Genomic DNA, 23,825 nt, shown 5'->3' with positions numbered 1-23,825 from the left:
GCTTATAGTCTGTCTATACAATACAATGTACCCTCTCTGATTATTACTACTATACGGTTTTCTACTGTTCTGATCTATTGTCCTACATTTATATACTATCCTAATGGGATAATGCTGTTTTTGCAGTGGTAGAGTGGATAAAAAAGTTGGAAGAAGTGCGGTGGAAGGATAGTTTAACACTATATCTCTGATTTTATTTACGAGAAGTATTAGTTTGATATTGTAGTAGATCAAGGATATTGGATGCCTCTTTTAAGACAGTTTGACTGTGTAGAATGGATTGCTCTGGTTGGCTTCCGCTGACCATTCTGTTTCTTCCTTCATGTTCACTGTTTTTTCTTCGGAGGTTTTCAGATACTTTGCAAAGTCATAAGCCAAATTGTAGCCCTCATTGTCTTCTCTTCTGCTGATAATTTCAGTGCACTGTGCAAACCATGCTCTAATGCACTTGTTTATGTTCTCTGTTCTGACTGCATCACTGTCGCGCTCTCTTATCCTGTGCGGTCTGAGCGTAAATACATCATTGCACACCTCAATAAACGGCGTGTCGCTAGATGTAGTGTCTATTGCAGAAAAACTGTTAATGTACTCACAGCGCTTGTATATATACCACATAGGATGTGTGTAGGATATGTCGAAGTGCACTTCTTGGGTTAGTTCTTTTCTCGGAATAGAATTTTCTGGCTCTGTGCCCTGTCTTTCTACCTCGTCTATAGAAGTGACAGTGTACTCTGGCTCTAAGCTGTATCTTTCTATTTCATACATCCATTTAATAGACGCAAAGCTTTTCTGTACTCTGAAAAAGTCGAAAAATGAAAAACCGTTCTTGTAGCAGAACTGCTCAACGTTTATGTGTTTAACTGACGTGGCAGATTTGTAGTCATTCCACACAATACTCAGAGCATCCAGTATCTTGTCCTGTGCTGCTCTTTCGATCCCAATTCTTTTGTGGATATTTTTGCTGTTGCTTGCTGGTTTTCCTATGTTCTCTATTATCTCCCCAAGAACAGAAAAAAGTTTGTTGTTTTTGTGGTCTAAAAGGCGCCCAGTCATCAGATATTCTATCATGATTATTTTCATAACCTCTCCAGGCGTAATGTGCATGCACTGGCTCAGATATGTCCTGTAGATATCTTTTTTTAGCAGAGTAAGATAGATGTTCATGGTGCCAAGATCCAGCACAGATGATTTGGGCTGGTATACTGGGTTATACCTGTCACTTAGCAGATAGAGGCGTGAGTCCGCTGAGATCAGTGGGTCTATGCTTCTGTTTACCACGTCGTCTCTCACAGCATACATAAAAAGTTTTATATTGCTGTATGGGATGTGATTGATCAAATTTCGATGCATAACGAATATTATTAGCTCCAGCTCGCTGTCCAGCTTAGACGGGGCTATGTCGGAGAGAGTGTATATTATGTCTGCAGCCACAACCTTATTGCTTTTTGCCAGTTTAAACAGAGTTAGATCGTGCAGTGTGCTACACTTATTCGCCGCTCTGCTCTGCTCTTCCACTACTTCTGCCATGTGTAAATCGTACTTGTTTATTTTCTCAATCAGTGAAGTGCTGTTGTCAAGGGCTGGTATAAATAGTTTCTTCAAGGTGTGTAAATCCGCTTTGATCGCAGCTTTGTTTTTATCTTGTTTATTTTTGTTGTAAGCACAGCAAGGAGTGTATGAATTTTTCTGCAGGTCTTCTAGTGAGTGTATTATGTCTAGAATAGCTTGGATTTTCTCGTTCAGATACGCCAGATGTTCTGCTATGTCACTTAGATGTTGCTGTCCCATGCTTAGCTTTTCCTCCATCTCTGGGTTGCTGTTATTATCTTCTTCTACGCCAGTGTCAGATGAGTCTGGCGATACTCTAGCGTTTAAAGAGCTAAGTTTTTTGAGGAAATTACTGCGCAGCTCAACCTTCTTTTCTATGTTCAGCAGTCTGACGGACCAGTAGTCATGTATTGACAGCAAGTCATCTTTCTCCACTGCTCCGCTGGCCCTGTGTAGAAAGACGAGTGCAGCTGCTCCTACTATTGCGACCTGTTTTAGCACTTGCTTTTGAATCATAAATAAATTAAAATATTTTCTTTTCTTCTTTCTTTGCAAGATGTATGCTTTTTATTCTTTTACAGAGCAATTCTTAAATTCGCATTAACAGGAAGAGAATGTAAAAAAAAGCAGAAAAATTGTATAACATCAACTATCCACTGCTCTAGTCATTAGCATCATTTACAGTTCAGATGCTATCTAAAAGCAACTAAATGGTGCAAGATAAAAGGATAGGATAGATGAATACGGATAAGAGCGTACAATAGAAGAATGTTAAATAGCAGCTTTTATTCAGTGATATAATGATTCAGTCTCATTCGCTGACTAAGCTAGCTCAAATTCACCATCTCATGCTTCTTCAGTTTCCATCTGATTATCCTGCAAGGGATTGCTTGTACTGGCCTCGGCTTTCGCTGGGCCTTTGATTGCTCCCATACGCATTCTCATTTGACCTTCTATTTGATTCAATTGTTCTTCTCTTTCTGTTATTTTTATGTACTTATTAAAATCAGCAGCTAGAGTATTGCATTCCTTGGCATTGTCTTCCCCTGTGAAAACATCGGTGGTTGGGAAGAGCCAGGCTTTGATGCAGTTGTTCACGTTTTCCAAGCTCGCTTGATCGCCGCTTTTCGCGCTTTTCTTGTATGAACTGTGTGTAAATACGTCATGGTATGCCATATACAGCTCTCCGCCAGACTTAGATTCCATCTCAGATATATAGGCAGCGTATGAATAGCGCTTGCACACATAGTATATGGGATGAGTGTAGGATAGATCAAACAGCAGTCCCTCTGCGGCTGGAGTAGGTGCATCTAGCTGATAGATCCATTTAAGAGAGAGATAGTCTCTCTGCAGATCTTTAAAGGCAGAGTACGATATGCTGTTGTTTTTACAGAAACAGTAAATTGGACTGAACATATCATCGCTACTAGGGTGCTGGCTATTCCACACATAATTTAGACACTTGAGTATTTTGTCCTGTGCTTTTCTTCCCACTTTCATGCCCTCGTGAACATCCGTGCTGCTGTAGTTCATGGGGTTGAATGCGTTGTCAATTACTCTTCCTAGGGCGCGCAATAGATGGTTGGTCTTGTAGTCATAGACATTGTCAGCCATTAGATGCTCTAGCATCATGATTTTTACAACCTGTGCAGGCGTAACATTCTTGCACTTGCTTATTTCCTCTTCAGAGATGTTTTCCTTTGCTAGGCTAAGATAGACGCTCATTGCATCATTATCCATTGATGTTTCTATATCATTGTTCTCATCGCATAAGAGCAAGGCTAAGTGTGCATTTGCTGTTTCTAATGGATCTCCATCAGTTTCCTTCACAGCCTTCTTTATAGCACTTAAAAAGTCTAATTTACACCGCATTAGTTTGTTGGATGCCATGTTTTCAACGTGTTTTTCTGTTTCAGCTTCTATCGAAAAATCTGTATTGAATCTCTGCATCTCAAAGAGATAGTATACCATCTTAGTGGCTAGTATCTTGTTCCTCTTTGCCAGCTTGAAGAGTGTCATCTCTTTTAGATTAATGCTCTTGTACTTCTTTTCGTAGTATCTCTCCAATACTTCCAGCATGTGGGAGTCGTACTCGTTTATTGCCTTGACGATTGATGTATTTCTGTTAAGAGCCTTTAGAAATATTTTTTCCAATTCAACTTTTATATTGGCTATAAAAGAGGCGTCTTTCCTGTAAATGCAAGAATACTCTATTTGAGATATCAGCTGCACCATTTCTTCTATTATTTTTCTAAGACTTGTCGTCTGGCATCTTATGTTGAATATATCCTCGTTTCCTTTCTCAATGGCCTCATCTAAGTTCAGGCCAAATGACAGCGCCTCGGTCTTAAGAGCCTCACATTTTGTAATGAAGTCACTGCGAATGGTCCCTTCTCTGTGAAAATATAATGCTTTGTCACACCAATAATCTTTTATCTTTACTATGTCGAGGTATGGTACTCCACAGCTGGCTCTTTGCAAGTAGGCTAGTAAAAACACTCCTAATATTACCTGTTTCAGTACTCGTTGTAGGATCATAAAAAAATTAAAATTTTTTATTATTTCTATTTCTTTATTTCCGCTTTCGTTATAGGGTATTCTACTATAGTATACAGCTAAATATGCATTTTTATTGGTAAAATCTAGTGGTAATTTATTTACACACTGTAATAACATACTGTGAATATAAAATGGATAAGAATAGTAAAATGTATAAGAATAGAAGAATGTTAGCTAGAATGTTACTTTTATTCAATCTTAATAGTAGTTTGATGACTGTATGCCAATTAAACTATCTCAAAGCCATCGTTATCATCTTCATTAACTTCTATTTGATCATCCTGTACAGGATTGCTTTCACCAGTCTGAGCTTCAACTGCCTCTTCAGCTGCTATTTCTACATTAACTGGATACGACGATTTTTTCAAGTGAGTTTCAAAATCTTTTACTATGCTGCAATACTCCTCGCCATCTTCTTTTCTACTGATAATTTTAGTTTCTCCTGAGGATATGAACCATATTCTAACGCAATCTTTCATATTCTCCAGTTTTACTAAATCAGTATCTGCTTCACTTACTCTGTGCGGCCTAACGATAATTTTTGATCCTAGCTCCACAAAGGGCTTTTGATCAGACTCAGCATCTGTCTTGACTAAATGGCTCATATCTTCGCATCGCTGGTAGATATAGCACATGGGATGGACATAGGACATATCAAAGTGGGTTTTTTTGAATAATTTTTGTTCATCAGTAAGCTTGTCTGCTGGCGTAGCCAGATTCAGCTTGTACATCCAACGGGCAGACGTAAAGCCGTTTTGCAAAGTTTCAAAGCTACTGCGATTTATGTGATTCTGTTTGCAGAACGGGAAGATAGTTGCTACTCGCTTCTCTCTGTTGAATGTTTCGCATTCATTCCACAGGATGTGCAGAGCATCAATCACTCTATCTTGTTTCTCTCTTGCTTTCTTCTTGTCTTCCTGAACATCTGCACTTTTTTTTGCTGGCTTTCCAATGGCTGCTATTATTCTTCCCAGAAGACAAAACAGATCATTTTTTTTGTAGTCCATAAAGTGTCTATGCAATGCATACTCCAGTATTACCATTTTTACAGTCAGCTCAGGCGTAATGTTTGTGAAATACGCTATCTCTTCATCTGGAATGTGTTCCTCCAGTAGGTTAAGATAAGTTTCTACTGTATCTGAGTCAATTCCATATTGCTCAAATAGTGTGTGCAGATGTGTATCAGCTAGCTCCAGTAAGTTTAGATGCCCATTTTTTACGTTGTAATTAATAAGATTAGCATAGTGTGTTGCATCCATACCAAGGAAATAGTTACTCAGTTTTTCAAGCATGTATTCTACCGTTTCCTCTATATCATACTTTGATTTGTACGGCTCTATTGTAAAAAGAGCATACAGCATGTCTATAGCGAAAGGCTTATTTATCTTTGCCAGCCTAAACAATTTTAAGTATTCTACTCTGCTATATTTTTTCTTCATCTTACTGCACTTTTCTATCACTCCCAGCATGTGCGAGTCGAACTCTTTTATTTTTGCGCATAATGAATCAATCTTATCAAGGGCAGACGGAATCATTTTCTGCAAACTGTCCTCTGCTTCATCTATTTTCTGAAAATGTGAGCGAAATAATGCTACAGCCATTCTATGTCCAGAGGCTTCGTTTAAATCTATCAGCTCTTTTGCTTTTTTCAGCACAGTTTCTGCGTTTTCAGTAAACTCTGAGAGTTGTGCTTCCATGTTGAACAGGTTGGTCTTTCCTGTTTCTATGTCTTCACTAAGGCTTTGGGGTGGTATTTCTTTACATACAAAAAGTTTGACTTTGTTGTTAAGAAAATTTCTACGGATTTTAAATTCTTTTTGCATGGAAGTCATCCTTTCATTCCAGTAGCTCCATATCTTTTTCACATCTTTCTCCTTTAGACAGCTGGCTCTTTGCAAGTAAGCTAGTACAAGTATCCCTAATATTACCTGTTTCAGTGTTCCTTTTAGGATCATAAAAATTAAAATTTTTCATTATTTCTATTTCATTATTTCTATGTCTGTCATAGAGTATTCTACTATTTATAGCATATAACTAAACAGAATCCTTAATGGTAGAATCTAGCGGTAGTTTATTTACACAAATATAATGGCATACTGTGATACTGTGAATATAGAAAAAGTAAGAATAGAAGAGTGCTAGCTAGAATATTACTTTTATTCAATCTTAATTGTGTTTAATGACTGTATGCCAATTAACCTATCTTAATGGCATCGCCATCGCCTTTATCAAGTTTAATTTAGCTATTCTGCAATGGATTGCTTTCACCAGCCTGAATTTCTAATTTATCAAGTCTCTTCTTCAGAACTTCCACATCATCCAAATGTATCGTGGGTACTGTTAGTTTCATATACCTATCGAACTCAGCAGATACGTCCTTGTATTCCATGCTACCATTATCTTTTGTGATAACTGTAACTGGATTTGCAAAAGACAGTTTAATGCAGCTGTTTATGTTCTCTGCTCTTACTGTATCACTATCTTTTGCATCTATTACGTATGGTCTAAGGAAGTGTTCGTTATCTTTAGTTTCTACCAATGGGACTGGATTTGTTTCAGTATCTTTCTTGGTCAAATAGCTAATATTTTCACAGCGATTATAAACATAGTATACGGGATGAGTGTAAGATAGGTCAAATGTTAGATCCTCTGTAGTTGAAATGGACTTATCTAGCTGATAGAACCATTTAAAAGAGGTAAAATCATCTTGCAGCTTTTTAAAGTTCATGTACGATATGTCATTATCCTTACAGAAATAGTAAATTATACTCGTTGTATCTTCTCTGCAGGTATATCTATTATTCCATATAATACTTAGGCCCCGAAGCATCTTAAATTGTATTTTTTCCATTCTCTTTATAGATTCATGAGCATCTGTGCTGTTGTAATCCGTAAGATTTAGCGCACTCTGCACTACCCTAGGAAGTGTATTAAATAGAGCATTTTTCTTGTAGTCATAAATATTATCAGCCATTAGATGCTCTAGCAGTATTACTTTTACAATCTGTCCTGGCGTAATATCCATGTACTTTTGTCTCATTTCCTCTTCAGAGATATTCTCGTTCAGTAGGTTAAGATAGATATGCACTATGTCTGAACACATTAAAGGTGAAACGCCATGGTCTTTATCGTAGAAGAGTAAATGCAAGTGTGCATTTGCTGTTTCCAATGGATCTCCATTATTTTCTAATATAGCCTTCTTTGTAGTATTTAAATATATTAACTTAGAATTCATTAGTCCACAAGATTCCTTATTTTCATATTCTCCTTCTATTTTAAACTCTTTAAAGAAATCTGTATCAAATTTCTGTATCTCAAAGAAATGGTATACTATCTTAGCAGCTAGTATCTTGTTTTTCTTTGCTAGCTTGAAGAGCGTCATCTCTTTTAGATTAACATTCTTGTTCTTCTTTTCGTAGTATGCTTCTACCACTCCCAGCATGTGGGAGTCGTACTCATTTATTGCCTTAACTGCTAAAGTGTTGTTATTAAGAGCCTTTAGAAACAGTTTTTCCTTTTCGATTTTTATACTGGCTATAAGAGATTTGTCTACTATGAAGTTACGAGAGCGCATTTTAAGATCTATACCATGTGTAATATCTGAAAGATTTGCCACCTGGCATAATATTTCGGATATATTCTCATTCCCTTTCTTAATGGCCTCATCTAAGTTCAGGCCGAATGACAACGCCTCGGTCTTGAGAGACTCAAGTTTCTTATTGAAATCGATACGAATGGATGCTTCTCTGAAAAAATATAATTCTTTGTCACACCAATAGTCTTTTATCTTCACCATGTCACTGTCTGATATCTCGCATCTAGCTCCTTGTATATAAGCCAGCGTAGCTGCTCCTACTAGAATTACCTGTTTCAGTGTTCCTTTTAGGATCATTAAAAAATTAAAATTTTTTATTATTTCTATTTCTTTATTTCTGCTTTTGTCATAGAATATTCTACTATGTATAGTAACTAAACATGCATCCTTAACAGTAAGATATAGTGGCAGTTGTTTATTCACAAATATGTAATGACATACTGTGATACTGTGAATATAGAAAAAGTAAGAATCCTAGTTATATATATCTTTTATTTAGTGGCAGAGACTAGCTTACTGCATTATGCTAATTAGTCTCATTTGACTATTCTGCAACGAATTTCTTCCATCAGCTCTAGCACCAGCTGTTTATCTAGTTATTTTACCCTTTTATTGCTCTAATCACGTACTGCGATCTATTCAAGTGTGTTTCAAATTCTCTGGCTACATTATAATACTCCTCCCCGTCTTCTTTTCTGTAGATAACTTCGATTCTTTTTGCAAACCATATCCGAATGCAGTCTCTTATATTTTCTGCGCGCACTGAATTTCTATCTGTCTTGCCTATTCTGTATGGTCTAAGTGTAACAGTGCGCAGTATATCCCTGCTTATGAAATGTTTTTCATTCGATTTAAGGCCTTTCTTAACCATATGGCTCATGTCCTCGCATCTTTTGTATATGTAGAGAATGGGGTGTGTGTACGACATGTCAAAGCACACTTTTTTCAGCAGTTTTTGGTCATTAGCAAGCTCTTTTGAATCTGGGCTCTCTATTTTCAGTTTGTACATCCATATAGCAGACATAAAGCCGCTCTGCACAGTTTCAAAGTCAGACGCTTTTATGTCATTGTTCTCGCAGAAAAACTCAAGATCACTTTCTTGTTTTTTTTCTTTAAATTCGCGGTTGTTCCACAAAAGGTGCAGAGCGTCAAGTATTTCATCTTGTTTTTCTCTCGCTTTTTTCATGTCTTCTTGAACATTAGCGCTGTCGCTTGCTGCTCTTCCTACACTTGCTATTACCTCCCCAAGATTGAAAAGTAGGTCGTTTCTTCTAAAGTCCATGGAGCACCCGTTTATTATGTACTCTACTATAAGTATCTTCATGATCTGCCCGGGCGTAATATCCTTGCACTGATTTATTTCTGTTTTAGAGATGCCTTCTTTTACCAGACTAAGATAAATGTTCATCACATCTGCAGCAACCCCATGTCTTTCAAACAACAGGTGTAGATTCCTATCCGCTATCTCCAATAGGGCATCACCGCCTTTATTCACATCGCCCATCATGCCTTGGATGTAACGCGAGAAGTCTGTGAAAAAAAGATAGTTTTTCAGATTTTTCTCTAGATAGGTCATTGTATATACTATAGCAGCGCCTGATTTAAAAGGCTCAATCCTGAAAATAGAATAGATTATGGCTGCACACAGCGGCTTATTGCTCTTTGCCAGCTCAAAGACTGCCAGCTTGGATACATCGGTATTTCCATCCTTTATTTTACTGCTGTACTTTTCTATTGCTGCCAGCATGTGCGAATCAAACTCTTTTATTTTGTCAGCCACTGCATCGCCCTTCTCAAGAGCTGGCAGAAGTAGCACCTCTAAGCTATCGTGTGCCCTATTTGTCTGGTGCATAAACTCTCCGATCCTAAAAACCTCAAGCCGCCACTTTGTGTTGGCATTTAAGCCCATTATTATTTTTATCGCTTCTTTTATATTTTCTACGCTCTCTTTAAAAATTAATAGATCTGTTTCTATCTTGGATAGGTTTTCTTTCCCGTCTTTTATATCTTTCTTGAAAATAGTGTCTGGTATGTTCTCTGATGAGAAAGTTCCTGCCTTGCTGAGAAAATCGCTGCGGATTTGAGCCTCTGTTTCTATAAGAGTCAGCCGCTTGCTCCAGTAATTTTCTATGTTTACTATATCTTTATACAGCAGTGCATTAGCTCCCTGCGAATAAGCTAGAATAGCCGCCACTATTAGTATTGCCTGTTTCATCGCTCGTTGTAGGAACATGAATAAATTAAAATATTTTCATTTCTACTTGAGCCTGAGGATTGCCAGTCTTTCAGCCTTCTCATCATGCTACGAGCTAGTAAAAACAGAGACAATGAGACATTCTGATCGATTGCACATACTTTAATAGGAGAATTCAACACTAATGTGCCGTATTAGACACAATTCCAAAGTAGGATTGTAATAAAAAGAGCAGAAGATGTGTGGTAGAAGAGATTGTTAAATAGTAGCTTTTATTGAGTAGTAGATTGGCTTAGTATTACTGTGTGGATTAAAACAAACAAAAACCTTCTTTTTCTTCAATCTTTGCTGGGCTACTATGCACTGATGTGTTTCATTAGCTTGTGTTTTGTTTTTCTGTTTGTGTGATTTCAGATATTCCCACTTCAACCATATACATTGATTTTCTGAAATATTTGCAAAAGTCGTCGGCTATGTTGAGGTAGCTTTTGGCGTCTTCTTTTTTGATGAAAACTTCAACTCTTGGCAAGAACCATGTTCGAATGCAGCTTTTTATGTTCTCTTCCCGCACTGCATCGCTGTCTGTTTTTCCTACTTTGTACAGTCTGAGGAAAACAACGCCCCTTCTACCTCTTTCCATAAAAGGATTTCTATAGAGCTTCATGGCGTTTGGGCTCCCGAGATGGCTCATATCCTCACATCTTAGGTATATATAGCACATGGGATGTGTGTAGGATATGTCAAAGTGCATCGCCTTGGATGGGAGATTGCCGCTAGCTGACCCCCCTGAAGAAGGGCTGAACAAGTCCAGTTTGTATATCCATCTGTCGCGCATGAAAGTTTTCTGTATGGTTTTAAAGTCAACAAGGCTAACTCCATTGTGTGTGCAAAAAAGCTTAATATTTTCGTCTTGCAGAATTTTATCCATCGGCTCCTCCTCATCCATTGGGTCTTCTTCTGGCTCTTGCTCATTCCACAGAAGATAGATGATATTAAGTATTTCTTCTTGTTTTTTGTGTGCTTCATTTACATCTTTTTGCAGTCCTGTGCTGCTGCTTGGTTTTCCTATGCGCACAATTAGCTCTTTGAGAGCACAGAAAAAACTGTTTTTTCTGTAGTCCATAAGACAGCCGTTCATGGTGATTGCATACTCTATCATTATTATTTTTGCGATCTGGCCTGGTGTAATATCTATGTACTTTTCTAGGGCTGTTTTGGTAATATGTTTGTTTAATAGGCCAAGGTAAATGTCTAGTGCCTCTTCCTGTATTGCCTCGGAGCTGACTCTACTCATGTTAAATAGAAGATCGATGTGTCTGTTAGCTGCCTTCATCAGGTCTACTTGTTCGTGATCTATGTCATATCGCATGGCGTTGATGTATTTTACATAATCCAAGGAAAGAGAGCTAAAATATGTGTCTGCTTTCTTTGCCAAGTAATTCATCGCACTTATTACATCGTTTTGTGTTGGCCTGGATGTGTCTACTAGAAAAAGAGAGTATATTATGGTGATGGCCAGCGGCTTATTCTTATTCGCCAGCTTGAAGAGTATTGAGTTGGGTATAAGGCTCGCTTCATCCTTCAGAGTAATGTATCTTGTTATCGCTCTCAGCATGTGCGAGTCAAACTCTTTCATTGCGCTAATCGCTAAATCGTTCTTATCAAGCATTGGTGGGATCATGCTCAGTAGCTCGTTTTTTGTCTCCTCCATTTTTCGGTTGAACTCTGGGACGCTGGCAAATCCTAATGGCAGCTCTTCGAAACCCAGAAAATATATAAGCTGGTCTGCTTTTTTCAGCACATCTTGCACGCTTTTATCGAAAATGGCAAGATGCTCCTTTATCTTTGAGAGATTTGTTCTTCCTTTTTCTAGGTCGCTGCTGAGCATTTCATATGGTACTTCCTTGCATTTAAAAGTCTTTGCTTTCTTCAGAAAATCAGCACGGATTTTAATTTCTTCTTTTATAGAATGTACCCTTTTTCTTGCATATTCCTTTACGCTTTTTATGTCTTTCTCCACTGCTCCGCTGGCCCTGTGCAGAAAGACGAGCGCAGCTGCTCCTACTATTGCGACCTGTTTTAGCACTTGCTTTTGAATCATAAATAAATTAAAATATTTTCTTTTCTTCTTTCTTTGCAAGATGTATGCTTTTTATTTTATTTTTATTCTATACTAGTACAGCTACAAATAGGTAGAGTTTGTAAACCATTTTACACTTTTAGCAGACTCTAGCAGTACTGGTCTATATTTGATAGGTAGTGCAGGTAAATTCAGTGAACAAGAACAGTAGAAAGCATATAGAGTGATAGAAAGATGCTGGTTAAATAGTGGCCTTTATTTAAAGCTAAGAATCATCCTCTGATGGAAATGTGCTATACTCATCTTCGATTATTTCGAAGCTGTCATCAGGCATGTATTCATCAAATAATGAAGTGCTTGCAGTACTTTCGTACACCTCAACATCATTGTCCTCAGAAATTTCCTCTTCCTTTTCTGCCTTGTATTTTATGCTGACTCTCTTGCCCTGTGTGTTGCTCATGTACTTGACAAAATCATTGGCCATGCCTTTGTATTCTTTGTTATCTTCTTCTCTGACAACTATTTCAACTTCAGCAGACGGACTGAGCCATGCTTTGATGCAGCCTTGGATGTGTGTTGCATGCATTGCTTCTTTAATTTCACTGCGTATTAGGTATGGCCTGAGCACAACCACATTATCATTCTTTTGTAAAAATAGCTTTGCACGCGATTTAAAGCCCGGTTCTGCTAGGTAGCCAATGTGCTCGCAGCGCTGGTATACGTGCCAGATGGGATGTATATACGACACGTCAAGATCTATTCCTCCAAGCAGCGAAGTGAGGCGGCGTGCATAGCTGTTTTCATTCGTGTATATGGTCAGATTGTACATCCACTTAGCAGAAGCCAAGCTGTTCTGTACTCTTTCGATGTTGGAAAGCTCAATGCCATTTTCTTTGCAGAACTTTTCAAGATCTACGTAGCTAGTTGCTGCGGCAGAGCTGCAGTCCTTCCATAGCATGCTCAGCACATCGAGTATTTTGTCCTGTTTTTCTCTTCCTATTTTTATGCCTTCGTAGATGTTGTTGCTGTTGTTCTTTGGATTGAAGACCGCTTCCACCACTTTTCCTAGGGTGCGGAATATGCTGTTGTTTTTGTGGCCTAAAAGGTTTCCGCCCATCCACTGCTCCAGTACTAAGACTTTTACAACTTGTGCTGGTGTTATATTCCTATAGCAGTCCATATTTTCTGTAGAAAAGCCTTCTTTCTGCAGGTAGAGATAGATCTCCAGCGTGTTTTCATCCAGTACGGATGACTTAGAGCCTTTTTTATCGAATATCAGATGGAAATACCTAGCTGCCAATGCCAGCAGATCTGTTCCGTTCTTCTTTATGTCCTTCTTTATGGATCTTCTGAAGTTTTCCAGATTTTCTTTGGGAATGTGAGCTACGCGGCTGCTGCTGTACATGCTGATCAGCGAGTCTATTATGGCATCTAGCCTGGATGGCTCCTGCTCGAAGAATGCAAGTATTATGGTGTACGCCAGCATCTTGTTTTTCTCTGCTAGTTTGAACAGTGTGGTGCCGTTTAGTTTATTTTTCTTTACTTCGTTGCACTTCTTTATTACTCGCATCATGTCAAAGCTCAAACCGTTTATGTCCTCGGTAATTATCATATTTTCTTTCCACAGGGCAGAAAGAAGCACTGCTTTTAAGAGATCTAGCTTCTTCCTGACCTCTTCCCTGGCAGTATTCTCCTCTTTTTCATCAGCAAACTTTGTGTTGTTTACGCGGTCATACATGTGCATCAGTGCTTCTGTCCCTTTCACAATGTAAGCGGTCTTTTTTGCAAGATGTTTTATTTTTCCAGGCAGCTCGTCTAGATTATCTTTCCATGCTTTGTAATTTACCTCCATATCTAAGTCATCATCTTCTTCTGCGGGATTGGCACCGGTGTCTGTCCAGCTGCTGACGTCAAGCGTCTTAACTTTTTCCAGGAATGTATTGCGTATGTTTATCTCTTCTTCTATAAAGCCCACTCTGTCGCTCCAGTAATCACGTATTGTCTGCATGTCTTCTTTGGACACATCACAGCTGGCCCCCTGAAGATAGGCCAGTGTGGCTGCTCCCACGAATATTGCCTGTTTCAGTCTTCCTAAAATCATAAGGTTAAAAAATTTGCAGTATTTATGCCTAATTATTTCCATTTTTCCATTCTAGAATATTTTAATTTTTAGTGCTGTTAATGCTCTAGCTCAGTAGTTTATTTTCTTGGTCTGTTTGTCCTGGCGACAGATGATGTCTGAGCAAATGTCTCTCAGCATCCACTGCACTGATATAATATGTCTAATTAATCCTATCTTTCAGTGAGTTTTGCTGTTTAGAAGGGAATAAATGAAAAGACTGCCTATGGCAGAAGAGTGATGAATATATCTTGTGTTTTATTTAGTGATAGAGTCTGATTTTATAATTTTACAAACCAATGGTATCAGTGCTTTCTTCAGAGGAGAACTTGCTCTGCAACAATGGATTGCTTTTGGAGAGTTCAGATTTATCTGTCTCTGCAGATGGCTCTTTCTGCTCTGTGTCTTCCTCTATGTGTATTTTCAGGTACTTGGTAAAGTCATCAGCCAGGTTGCAGTATTCTTGGCTGTCTTCTTTCCTGTGTATAACTTTAGCCGACTTTGTGAACCACGCCTTCATGCAGCTTCTCATGCGTTCTGCACAGGCTGCATCCTCGCCAACTGCGCTTATTCTGTCTGGTGTTATAAGCACGCCATCTTTTGTTTCTGCGAAGGGCTCTGTTCCGTGCTCGTTATTTTTGCTGGCAGCCATGCGGTTAATGTGCTCGCATCTTTTGCATATGTACCACATGGGATTGGTGTAGGACATGTCGAAGTGCAGCTCCAAGCCCAAATCGGTCTCAGGAGTTGGTTTGTACGCGTCTATTGCGTACATCCATGCAACAGATCGGAAGCTGCTGTTTATCTTCCTGAAGTCAAAGCACGGGATGTCGTTGCTTTCGCACAGGTTCTCAATTTCTGTGTATTCAGCCTTCTTTGTCAGTTCGTAGTCATCCCACATGATGCTCAAAACATCAAGTATTTTATTCTGTTTTTCTCTTCTTACTTGCATCTCTTCGTAGGTGCTGGGAAGCGTGCTGTCCTGAGTATACATTCTCTGTATTATTTTACCGAGTGAAGCGAAGAGATTGTTCTCTTTGTGGTCCAAGAGATCTCCTGCCATCAAAAATTCTATTATTACTACTTTTACCACCTGTTCTGGCGTGATGTTTATGTACTGTCTTATTTCCTCTTCTGAAAGATTCTTTTTTGCGAGGTTGAAGTATATGCACATTGTCTCTGGATCCAGCACGGAGATTTTAAAGTTGTGTTTGTCGCACAGCAAGTGCAGGTGTGCATCTGCTGACTGGAAAAGATTTGCAGCTCCTTCTTTTACGTCTTTTCTTATGGCCTCCATAAATGTGCTTACATTTTCGCTTGAGATGTGAGTTGTCAGAACATTGGGCAATTGCAGCAGCAGATCTTCTACATTTTCTTTTTTTTTGCCCATAAATATCTCAAAGAGAGTATATATTATGTTGGTAGCCAGCAGCTTGTTCTGTCTTGCAAGCTTGAAGAGCGTTAGATTGTGCACATCCAGCTTTTTTGAGACACACCAGTCTATTACCTTTAGCATGTATGTGTCGTAGCTGTTTATTTCCTTAATTACTGAGCTGTTGGCCCTAAAGACCAGCAGAATCATTCTGCATATTTCGGTATTTTTGTTTTCAATTTCTTTGCTAATTTCGTCTCTTTTTTCGCTATCAAGCTCTATACTGTTTTTTAAACGTTGGTATAAATTTATTATTGTGTTTGTCTGCATCATTATGTTGTTTATGCTTGCCTCAAAGATCTTTCGTCTCTTTTCTATTTCATTTATGTTTATAAGCACCACTTCATTCACTGCTTCCAATTCTATGTTATCTGCAGAGTTTAGCGTAACTCGCTTCCGGGGAAACTCGATGGTTTTAACTACTTTGAAAATGTTTTTGCGCACTTTAATCTCTCTGTCTATAAAGCTTATCCTGTCCTGCCAGTACTTGTTTATCGCTAGCACATCGCTCTCTATTAGGGCACACGCAATAAGCTGTAAATACAGAAGAAGGGCCACTCCTACTACTCCTATCTGCTTCGTTTTCTGTTTCAGAATCATAAAAAAATTAAATTACTTTCATTTTAGCCTTTATTTTTCTCTGTGGAAGATGCACAAATTTTTATTGTTTTTCACTTGGCTTTGATACAGGATTTTGATGCTCCCAGATAACTGGAGAAGCTGCACATTTTCAATACACTCAGGCTGTTTCTAGGAGAAGAGGAGCTACTGGATATCATCTGTCTGCTTGGCTTCCAGGTGCATGGCTGCGTTGAGCATAAGAATGTCTTCTGTTAGAGCCCATCCTTTCATGGATACTCTGTACATGCTGTTATTTGAGCGCTTTTCTGACTTTATCACCACTGCAGGCTTAGTCAGTATGCTGTTGATAAATGGGTGTTTAGACAGAATAAGCGGCAGTGCACACACGGTGCTTGCCTCTGTGTTTATGATTGTGTCGAGAATAAATAAAACACTTCTCCCCGAGAGATAGCACCCCTGCTTATCTTTTTTAAACTTGCTGTCGAAAAGATCATTCAGAGATTTATCGGTTGGCAGAACATGCAGGGAGTATATTACCGCATCTTCGCAGCATGGATGCACACACCCGTTATAGCCATTTGTGTGAAAGTGGTACACTGTTTTGTCAGAGTACGCATAGAAGGAAAAGTCGCTTTTTTTTGCGTTGGCTTTTCTGTACTCTGCAAAGAGCCCGCTCAGGCCTTTCCTCCAGTTGTTGAATATCGCACTGTACGCGTCGCTGCTATCTTTTTTTATTTTGTGTGTCTCTGGTGTCTGGTAGTACAGAAGTGAGCCAAGTTTTTCTTCAAGGCTGTTTTTTGTGATCTCGTCAACCGACGCTCTCAAAAAGTTGCAGATGGAACTGGGAGATAGCCACGGCTCCTTTATCTCTTCTTTTTTGTGCGTTGCCAGGGCGCTGAGTATGTTTTTTTCGTCTATTTCTGCCGTCTCTTCTGTCACTTCTTCGATTTTTTCTTTTTTAGCGGGCCTTTCAGGCTCTGCTGTGTTGAATACGCTGCTTAGCGCGGCGTGGATGGAGCTACTGGGCGCAGTTTTGGCTTGGAAAGGGTTCAGTCTCATAGCCAAAGAATTTGCAAATTTTTACAATGAGCGAAAACGCCAAGAAAAAGCCTCAGAGAAAACAAGCGCACCAAAACACATTTGCGTTCCGGCACAACCCAAACTCGTCTCTGACAAAGGCAATCTCCGCCATACCGATTTCCAACCTCTGCAGACGGTGCAACGACAAGATAGAGTGGAGAAAACAGTACAGAAAGTACAAGATGCAGACGCACTTGGCGCGGTGCACCATGTGCCAGCTGAAAAACATCACGCTGGCGTACAATATCATATGCGAGCCGTGTGGGACAGCAAAGAACATGTGTAGAATATGCAGAGTGGTTCTGTGCTTTGAAACATGCGCGCCGCTAGAAGAAGTTCTCAAAATGAAACAGGAGAAAGAGAGCGGAGAAAACACGCCGGTAGATGTGAAAATGGATAAAGAGTAGAACATTTCCAGAGATAATCAAAATGAGCGGCTGTGCATTATGGAGTGCCAAAATATGCAATTAGCTAAAGACATAGATATCCTGCAGAGAATAAAACAGCATAGAAGAGTAGAAGAGCAGATAGATTCAGAATATTCCGAGAAAACAGTAAACAGCACTGATTGGCTTGCAGTACATCTTTATCCATTATCCATAAAAGGAAAAATAAATTATTAGAGTACATTCACATCCATACATATACCTCTTGATCTATTCACATTCATGCACACTTTTTTATCTACAACCATCTTTCTATCTCCAATAATAAATGGCTATCTATCTAAAAGTGTGTTTATTTAAGGGGTGTGCTATTTCTTCTATCTTTCTTCATATTCTGTCTGCTATCGAAGAGTTCAGCGCTATCTGGCTGGAGGACATCGACCTGGACATTCGCAGAGGAGGCCAGTAGTTTTTGTATCCAAATACTTTTGCATCTTCTGGCTCTCTGCACGCCAGGAACCCCAGCGGACTCCCCAGGGCTATTTTCAGGTTCCCTAGCACCCCTTTGTCGTATGGGTTCCTGGGCTCAATCACTCCTATCTCGTTCAGCTTTTTAATCTGCAGATACTCTAAATACGTTACATTTGCCAATAAAAACTTCATTTGCCGTATGAAAATGAAGAGAAGTCCTGTCGCCACAAGGATTAAAATTATAATATTTACGCTGATGACGCACAGGGAAGGCTTGATCTCGATTGAGTCGTAGAACAACCTTATCTTAAGATGGAAGACATACCCGTGCAGAAAGAGAGCCATCAGAGAGCTCATTAGAATCGAAAAAATCAGCTTGATGAAATTTCCAAGATTGCTCGCGTTGATGCACGACCCAACCCATGGACAGTGGTGATCCATTCTGTTGATGCATTTCTTGCATCTTGAGCAGTGGTGGGCTCTTTCGGGCTTTGCCTTCCTGCACTCGTAGCAGAACTTTCCTCCCGGGACGTACTCCTCCTCTTTTACGTATCCTCGTGTGCTGCTCACAAATATAAGCAGAACCAAGTCCAGAACCACAAGACCGTTTAAGATAGCCAGACACGTTCTTGTTATGTGCCAATTTTTCAGATCATTCCACAGAAAAACCGGGCCCGAGAATACTCCTATATACATAATCAGAGAGTAGGTCAGAGAGAGCCCCACTTTGTCCATGTAGCTCCTGTTGCTAAAATACATTGTAAACAAAGAAAACATTTATTTATTTTAGTCTACCCAGACCACTCTTGCATGTTTAAAAATTCGCCCAAGTTCTTTTTTTCTTTTTTCTCCTCTTTTCTCTGGCTCTTTCTGTACCATCTGTACTCTTTCTGGTCCTGGCTTTTTATCGCTTTCCCGTGGTGGTGGAGTGTTTTTTCGTTGTATTTGTAGTTCTTGCTGAGGAACAGCTCGATCTTTCCGTCTTTCTCTGTGTATCCCACGCGGTTGACAGTTGAATATCCGCAGGACTTGCAGAAGTCTATCTTTTCTTCTGTTTTGTATACTTTTGTGCATGTGTAGCATCTCTGCAGATACTTTTTCTCTTTGTCGCTGAATGTGTCGTGTAGCTGCACGCCCAGCAGGTTTATCAGGGCTCTTAGCGTGTTATCCAGCGTAGCTGCTACCACCTGCACTCCCTCAAGCGTATCTGCAGTTATCCAGCTGGAGAAAATGGAGTTGTTTTCTTCAGACACTTCTAGCGCCAGCGCTGCTAGCTCTATATCCTGCGCGCTTAGGGCCGTGTGTCCCATCTCTAGAGACTTTTCTGCTGCTATCTTTACATACTTTTCAGAGGGGTTTCTTATGTCTACTTTGCACATGTGCATGTCCATCAGCTCATTGCTCTTTTGGCACCTGAGCTCGTCTGCAACACTCTGCGGCATGTATCCCTGGGCATAGTCCATTTCAGAGAGCAGAGAGGAAATGACAGCAGAAGCATCAATAACGAGAATTGTTTTCATTGGAAGCTGAAGAAAAAATTTTAGATAAATTCAAACATTCGAAAAATAAAACAGAAACCAGCTGCTGGGTATCTGCTGAGTAGGGTGCTAGGCTATTCACACTCTCTCCATCTACTGTGCTCGAGATAATAATACTGTCTTCCGCATGCTTTTTATTCTAATTCTTTTCTAAGTGGTGTCTGTCTTTCTGATCTCCTGTAACTACTTTTCTTTGCTCTTAAACACGACTAGTAATCTCTCTATCTATAGATATGCCTATGGTGTGTTTTCTTTTCTTTGGTTGATTCGGCCCATCTTTCTAGGTGTTTGCGGTATGAATGAAGAAAGAGCCCGTGCATCAAAGTGTATTCCGCACCATTTGAACTTGGCTCTTGATACTGCTGTCAGTGCGTTTATAGTTACTGCACAATTTGATTTTGGGGCTGTTGTAAAAAGCCTGCACTTTGGGATGTTTAGAGACACTCCGTACTGAGACTCCATCTTGCCCATTCTTTCCAGCACTTTTTCGAGCTCTTCAGGGCTCCACGACAGAATCATTGAGTCATCCACGTATCGCATGGCTCTGGTCTGGTTCAGGTCTTTGTATATCTTATCGTCTAGCAGTGCCATGTAGTATGCACACACCTGCGATGAGAATCTAGAGCCCTGGTATATCCCCTTCACTCTTCTGTAGAATCTGTTCTTATGCTTTAGCATGGTGCTGTTGACATCCTGCTTTATCATCTTCTGCACGTCTTCATTGGTGAACTTGCACTGCGATTTGAACTTTCGGAAAACTCTTGGGGGCAGGTTTTTGAGGACTATGTCTCCCTTCCATGTTCTGTCGGTGGGGTACATCACGACTCTTCTGCTCCTTCGCTTTCCGTCTTCCGTGGTGTCCTCCCAGTTGAACACCTCGTACTCTCTTTTTCCCATCAGTTTGTTCAGCAGGCCGCTTTCGTTGATGATATCCAGTGAGATATTGTCAAAGCAGCTGCGTATGTCCAGCAGCAAAATGTAGAGAGGCCTTTCATCTTCGAAGTTTTGCTTGAACTCTTTTTTGAATGAAATTAACTTTGAAGAAATGCTTTGGGTCTTTAAGATAGAGTTGCAGAGCCGTGCTCTTGGAGGCTTTTTGTCCTCTTCGCTTTCCATCTCCCACTCGACTCTTTCCTCTGCCTCCCGTGTGAGAATTGCACACCCCATTCTTTCTTTCATGATCTGCACGTACTTGTCCGACGCATTGTAGATCTTTTTATATACAGCTCTGAATGTGCTTTTCTTTGGTATAACCGACATAACGAAAAAGCCTTCTGCCGGTGTTTCTGTCTCTTCACTGTGTTCTGTTTTTTCTCTCTCAGCTTCTCCCTGCTCTTCAACTCTTTCAAAATGTGTTCTAATGCACGCCTCTTTGAACGCGCTCTCTAGCTGTCTGTATCCTTTCTTGAAGAAAAAACGCATATCATCTGCGCCGGTGCCATTTACCACTATGTGGATGTCCACTAGATACGGTATGTACTTGGCAAAGATGTAGCTCACTGTTTCTGTTATGTACTTTTTGTAGGTCAAAGGGTCTCTGTTTTTTGCCTTTTTTTTAAGTTTCTTTCTAAACTCTGTGTGTATCTTCTTCATGTCTATTCCTTTCTTTTTGTTCAGCAGGAACCAGGCGATCTTCTTTCTTATGCGCTGCATGTCTCCCTGTGTAACAGCGTGCCTAAACACTTTCTTTATGACCGTAGACAGCATTCGCACAACTGTTTCTATTTTTATCTCGTGTTTGCACACTCCCGTGGGCTCGATATGTACACTGTTTTTCTTTTCTTTTGACTTTACAAACGAACTGATTATCCCCCATGTATTTACTGTTTTCAGCGATTTAAGCGTTTTTTCTATCTCCTGGGCATACTCTGCGAACTCTTCGCTGTATATGTCACTGTGCTTCGTTTCTTCTATTTTTTCTATTCGGTCTTTCCACTCTACTATTCCCTTTTTTTCTTTCTTTTCTCTGCCGCCCGTTGGCTCTATGCTAAAATTATCAGAGAAGTATCTGATGTAAGAGCTGCCTACCTTCTCTAGCACCGTGTACTTTGTGCACAGCTTGATCATCCCCGTGCTTCCTATCGCTTTGTGTATGTCTGCCCATGTTTTTGTGCTGAATCTGAGGTTGCACGGATTGTTCCTTTTCGACGAGTTGTACTGCTGCATCCTTCTTTTTCTTTCGAATATTCTGTCCGTTACATTTGACAGGTTGTACTCTGACTCCCTCTTATCTCTGTTTCCTATCAGATATCCTATCCCAGGCCCGTACACGTAAATACTGCTGTCCGCTAGTCTTCCTGCGATGTTTGCGTCAACTACCTCTGTTATGTGGGCGAGCTTGATTTGCGGCTCCCTTGGGATCTTCTCCATATCGCAGAGTGCTGCTAAAATTAAAAATAAAAGTATTTCAACGAAATGCCAAAAGACCAAAAAATCGACACAGATGGGAATCGAACCCACGAACCCAAAGGGTCACGGCTTAGCAAGCCGTCGCAATAACCATTCTGCCACTGTGCCTACGTTAGATGAAAACCTTTCGCCTCCTTTTCTTACACCTTTTTCTTTTATGGTGTGCTTTGTCTGTGCATATCTCGTGCAGTGGGAGTAGCGGCTGGTTTTTAGTTATTCTCATTGGTGGCTTATGCTGAAGCTGTGTGCATTGTGCATCTTACACTGTCCTGCATGCTCTTTGCTTTGTTCTTCATTCTGCATTTCTGCGAATTAGAGCGAACATTGGCATATTAATTAGATTTATATTTTGTGGGCAGGGCAATGAAGCCAATAAGCATCTTCTCTGGGAATGTGTCTACCGTGCTGTTCTATGTGCGGTCTAAAATAATGATGAGTTGCAGCTACCACAGCATGCGCAGATGTGTGTATAACGGCTCTTTTGGCGAAGCTGTGCTTTTTCATTTTCACGATCTCCTCGTCGCTGTGACAAGAATGCTTCCGTTTGAGAAAATATTGAGAATGTGTGTCATTTCCTACGGTGATGACGTTCTCGTCAGATGGGTCTGCAGACACCTTGAGGCAATTCTGTGCTCTTCTTCTCTCTCTTCGGTCTTCGACATTTTGCAGAGCTGCAACTCTCCGGATTTTGCAGAGTCTGTGGTGGTTTTTATTGAAAAAAGAGTCAACACATACATAAAAATATACGGAGTCTTTGAAATTTTAAAAGAATATTACAAAGAAAAAGACCCAGAAATATTCAACAGCGTGCGGGAAGAGTGCATGCATGCAAGACACGCATACCTGCGGACAGGGGCAGAGCTGCAGATGCGGATTATGCAGATGTTTGATAAGAATCGGCCAAACTTTTGCAGACACCTAAGGAGTGTAGAGTACCTGAGCATTAACGGGATATACTCAGAGATGAAGAACGAGTATCTTTTTGACTATGCAAACAGAGTCATGGAAAAGATGGAAGATATTAACTACAAAAACATGTCGCAGGAGAACATGGAAACACTCAGGATGTTCTGCTCTCTTCGCACACACTGGAAGGATCTTCTATCGTCTGAGGTGCTGGTTGATGACACTCTTCCCTGCTCGTATTTATTTGAAAATATCGACAAGTTTGACATTAGCAGCAGAGAAGACATAATGGTCGCAAACGAGATAGTGCAGGCATACGCGAACAAAAGAGACAACTTTATATCCTACATCATAGAAGAGTCTCCTGAGTACTCTCTGATGTACCACCAGTCCAATGAGGACGTGGGAATACAAATGCAGAAATTGCCCGATGAGATTATAAAAAGAAAAGTAAATGCTTTGGCGAGGTACTGCAACAGGGAAGAGCCGTACGTGGTGGCTGTCTACAAGAGGATTCCAGCAAAGTATCTACTACTGTTCTACTCTGTCGCAATTACCTGTTTATTATACCTAGCAGTGCCAGACACTGTTGTTATATACATCTTCAACACTATTTACAGAGTCCTCCAACTCTTCTCTGCATCGCTCAGCAAGATTGAAAACACATCTTCTGCCAGTTATAGTAGTGTTGATCCGTAGTAGTGTTAGCTAAATAACAATGGGTACAAAATAATGATAGACAAGAGAGTGCATACTGTGACAATGGTAGATACTGATGGTACAGAGTGCTTTGCAGTAGATATCCTATTCTTCTTTCTTTTTCTCTTTTTATTTCTTCTCTATCTGAACTCTTCTCAGTGGAGAACACAACCCAAAAATAAAATAATTTATATGATCACTAGGCGTTAGAATAATTTTCAATACGG

At 39.9% G+C, this 23,825-nt stretch overlaps 14 protein-coding genes across 14 annotated transcripts; 2 read left to right on the top strand and 12 right to left on the bottom strand.

Annotated features, from left to right (window-relative positions):
- Window positions 1-252: 252 nt before the first annotated feature.
- NEMIN01_0352 (uncharacterized protein) lies at window positions 253-2,064 on the bottom strand (the record flags this gene model as incomplete). Its single annotated transcript, XM_051476294.1, has 1 exon — window positions 253-2,064. One exon carries the CDS (start codon window positions 2,062-2,064, stop codon window positions 253-255), a length of 1,812 nt encoding a protein of 603 aa, XP_051332254.1.
- Window positions 2,065-2,394: 330 nt separating this feature from the next.
- Window positions 2,395-4,224, bottom strand: NEMIN01_0351 (uncharacterized protein; the record flags this gene model as incomplete). Its single annotated transcript, XM_051476293.1, has 1 exon — window positions 2,395-4,224. The coding sequence occupies one exon, from the start codon at window positions 4,222-4,224 to the stop codon at window positions 2,395-2,397; it is 1,830 nt and encodes a 609-aa protein (XP_051332253.1).
- Window positions 4,225-4,334: 110 nt separating this feature from the next.
- On the bottom strand, window positions 4,335-6,062 carry NEMIN01_0350 (uncharacterized protein; the record flags this gene model as incomplete). Its single annotated transcript, XM_051476292.1, has 1 exon — window positions 4,335-6,062. The coding sequence occupies one exon, from the start codon at window positions 6,060-6,062 to the stop codon at window positions 4,335-4,337; it is 1,728 nt and encodes a 575-aa protein (XP_051332252.1).
- A 284-nt stretch (window positions 6,063-6,346) lies between these two features.
- On the bottom strand, window positions 6,347-7,999 carry NEMIN01_0349 (uncharacterized protein; the record flags this gene model as incomplete). The annotated part of the gene is made up of 1 exon (XM_051476291.1): window positions 6,347-7,999. One exon carries the CDS (start codon window positions 7,997-7,999, stop codon window positions 6,347-6,349), a length of 1,653 nt encoding a protein of 550 aa, XP_051332251.1.
- Window positions 8,000-8,303: 304 nt separating this feature from the next.
- NEMIN01_0348 (uncharacterized protein) lies at window positions 8,304-9,935 on the bottom strand (the record flags this gene model as incomplete). Its single annotated transcript, XM_051476290.1, has 1 exon — window positions 8,304-9,935. One exon carries the CDS (start codon window positions 9,933-9,935, stop codon window positions 8,304-8,306), a length of 1,632 nt encoding a protein of 543 aa, XP_051332250.1.
- A 337-nt stretch (window positions 9,936-10,272) lies between these two features.
- NEMIN01_0347 (uncharacterized protein) lies at window positions 10,273-11,997 on the bottom strand (the record flags this gene model as incomplete). The annotated part of the gene is made up of 1 exon (XM_051476289.1): window positions 10,273-11,997. One exon carries the CDS (start codon window positions 11,995-11,997, stop codon window positions 10,273-10,275), a length of 1,725 nt encoding a protein of 574 aa, XP_051332249.1.
- Window positions 11,998-12,241: 244 nt separating this feature from the next.
- On the bottom strand, window positions 12,242-14,077 carry NEMIN01_0346 (uncharacterized protein; the record flags this gene model as incomplete). The annotated part of the gene is made up of 1 exon (XM_051476288.1): window positions 12,242-14,077. One exon carries the CDS (start codon window positions 14,075-14,077, stop codon window positions 12,242-12,244), a length of 1,836 nt encoding a protein of 611 aa, XP_051332248.1.
- Window positions 14,078-14,384: 307 nt separating this feature from the next.
- On the bottom strand, window positions 14,385-16,127 carry NEMIN01_0345 (uncharacterized protein; the record flags this gene model as incomplete). Its single annotated transcript, XM_051476287.1, has 1 exon — window positions 14,385-16,127. One exon carries the CDS (start codon window positions 16,125-16,127, stop codon window positions 14,385-14,387), a length of 1,743 nt encoding a protein of 580 aa, XP_051332247.1.
- A 165-nt stretch (window positions 16,128-16,292) lies between these two features.
- Window positions 16,293-17,168, bottom strand: NEMIN01_0344 (uncharacterized protein; the record flags this gene model as incomplete). The annotated part of the gene is made up of 1 exon (XM_051476286.1): window positions 16,293-17,168. The coding sequence occupies one exon, from the start codon at window positions 17,166-17,168 to the stop codon at window positions 16,293-16,295; it is 876 nt and encodes a 291-aa protein (XP_051332246.1).
- Window positions 17,169-17,194: 26 nt separating this feature from the next.
- NEMIN01_0343 (uncharacterized protein) lies at window positions 17,195-17,596 on the top strand (the record flags this gene model as incomplete). The annotated part of the gene is made up of 1 exon (XM_051476285.1): window positions 17,195-17,596. One exon carries the CDS (start codon window positions 17,195-17,197, stop codon window positions 17,594-17,596), a length of 402 nt encoding a protein of 133 aa, XP_051332245.1.
- Window positions 17,597-17,962: 366 nt separating this feature from the next.
- Window positions 17,963-18,805, bottom strand: NEMIN01_0342 (palmitoyltransferase ZDHHC3/7/25; the record flags this gene model as incomplete). Its single annotated transcript, XM_051476284.1, has 1 exon — window positions 17,963-18,805. The coding sequence occupies one exon, from the start codon at window positions 18,803-18,805 to the stop codon at window positions 17,963-17,965; it is 843 nt and encodes a 280-aa protein (XP_051332244.1).
- A 32-nt stretch (window positions 18,806-18,837) lies between these two features.
- NEMIN01_0341 (uncharacterized protein) lies at window positions 18,838-19,566 on the bottom strand (the record flags this gene model as incomplete). Its single annotated transcript, XM_051476283.1, has 1 exon — window positions 18,838-19,566. One exon carries the CDS (start codon window positions 19,564-19,566, stop codon window positions 18,838-18,840), a length of 729 nt encoding a protein of 242 aa, XP_051332243.1.
- A 255-nt stretch (window positions 19,567-19,821) lies between these two features.
- NEMIN01_0340 (uncharacterized protein) lies at window positions 19,822-21,954 on the bottom strand (the record flags this gene model as incomplete). The annotated part of the gene is made up of 1 exon (XM_051476282.1): window positions 19,822-21,954. One exon carries the CDS (start codon window positions 21,952-21,954, stop codon window positions 19,822-19,824), a length of 2,133 nt encoding a protein of 710 aa, XP_051332242.1.
- A 402-nt stretch (window positions 21,955-22,356) lies between these two features.
- Window positions 22,357-23,598, top strand: NEMIN01_0339 (uncharacterized protein; the record flags this gene model as incomplete). The annotated part of the gene is made up of 1 exon (XM_051476281.1): window positions 22,357-23,598. The coding sequence occupies one exon, from the start codon at window positions 22,357-22,359 to the stop codon at window positions 23,596-23,598; it is 1,242 nt and encodes a 413-aa protein (XP_051332241.1).
- Window positions 23,599-23,825: the final 227 nt, after the last annotated feature.

This window comes from Nematocida minor (genome assembly GCF_024244105.1).
Source record: "Nematocida minor strain JUm1510 chromosome Unknown 7921, whole genome shotgun sequence".
NCBI classification, from domain to species: domain Eukaryota; kingdom Fungi; phylum Microsporidia; genus Nematocida; species Nematocida minor.
This window is presented reverse-complemented; position numbering and strand designations above follow the sequence as displayed.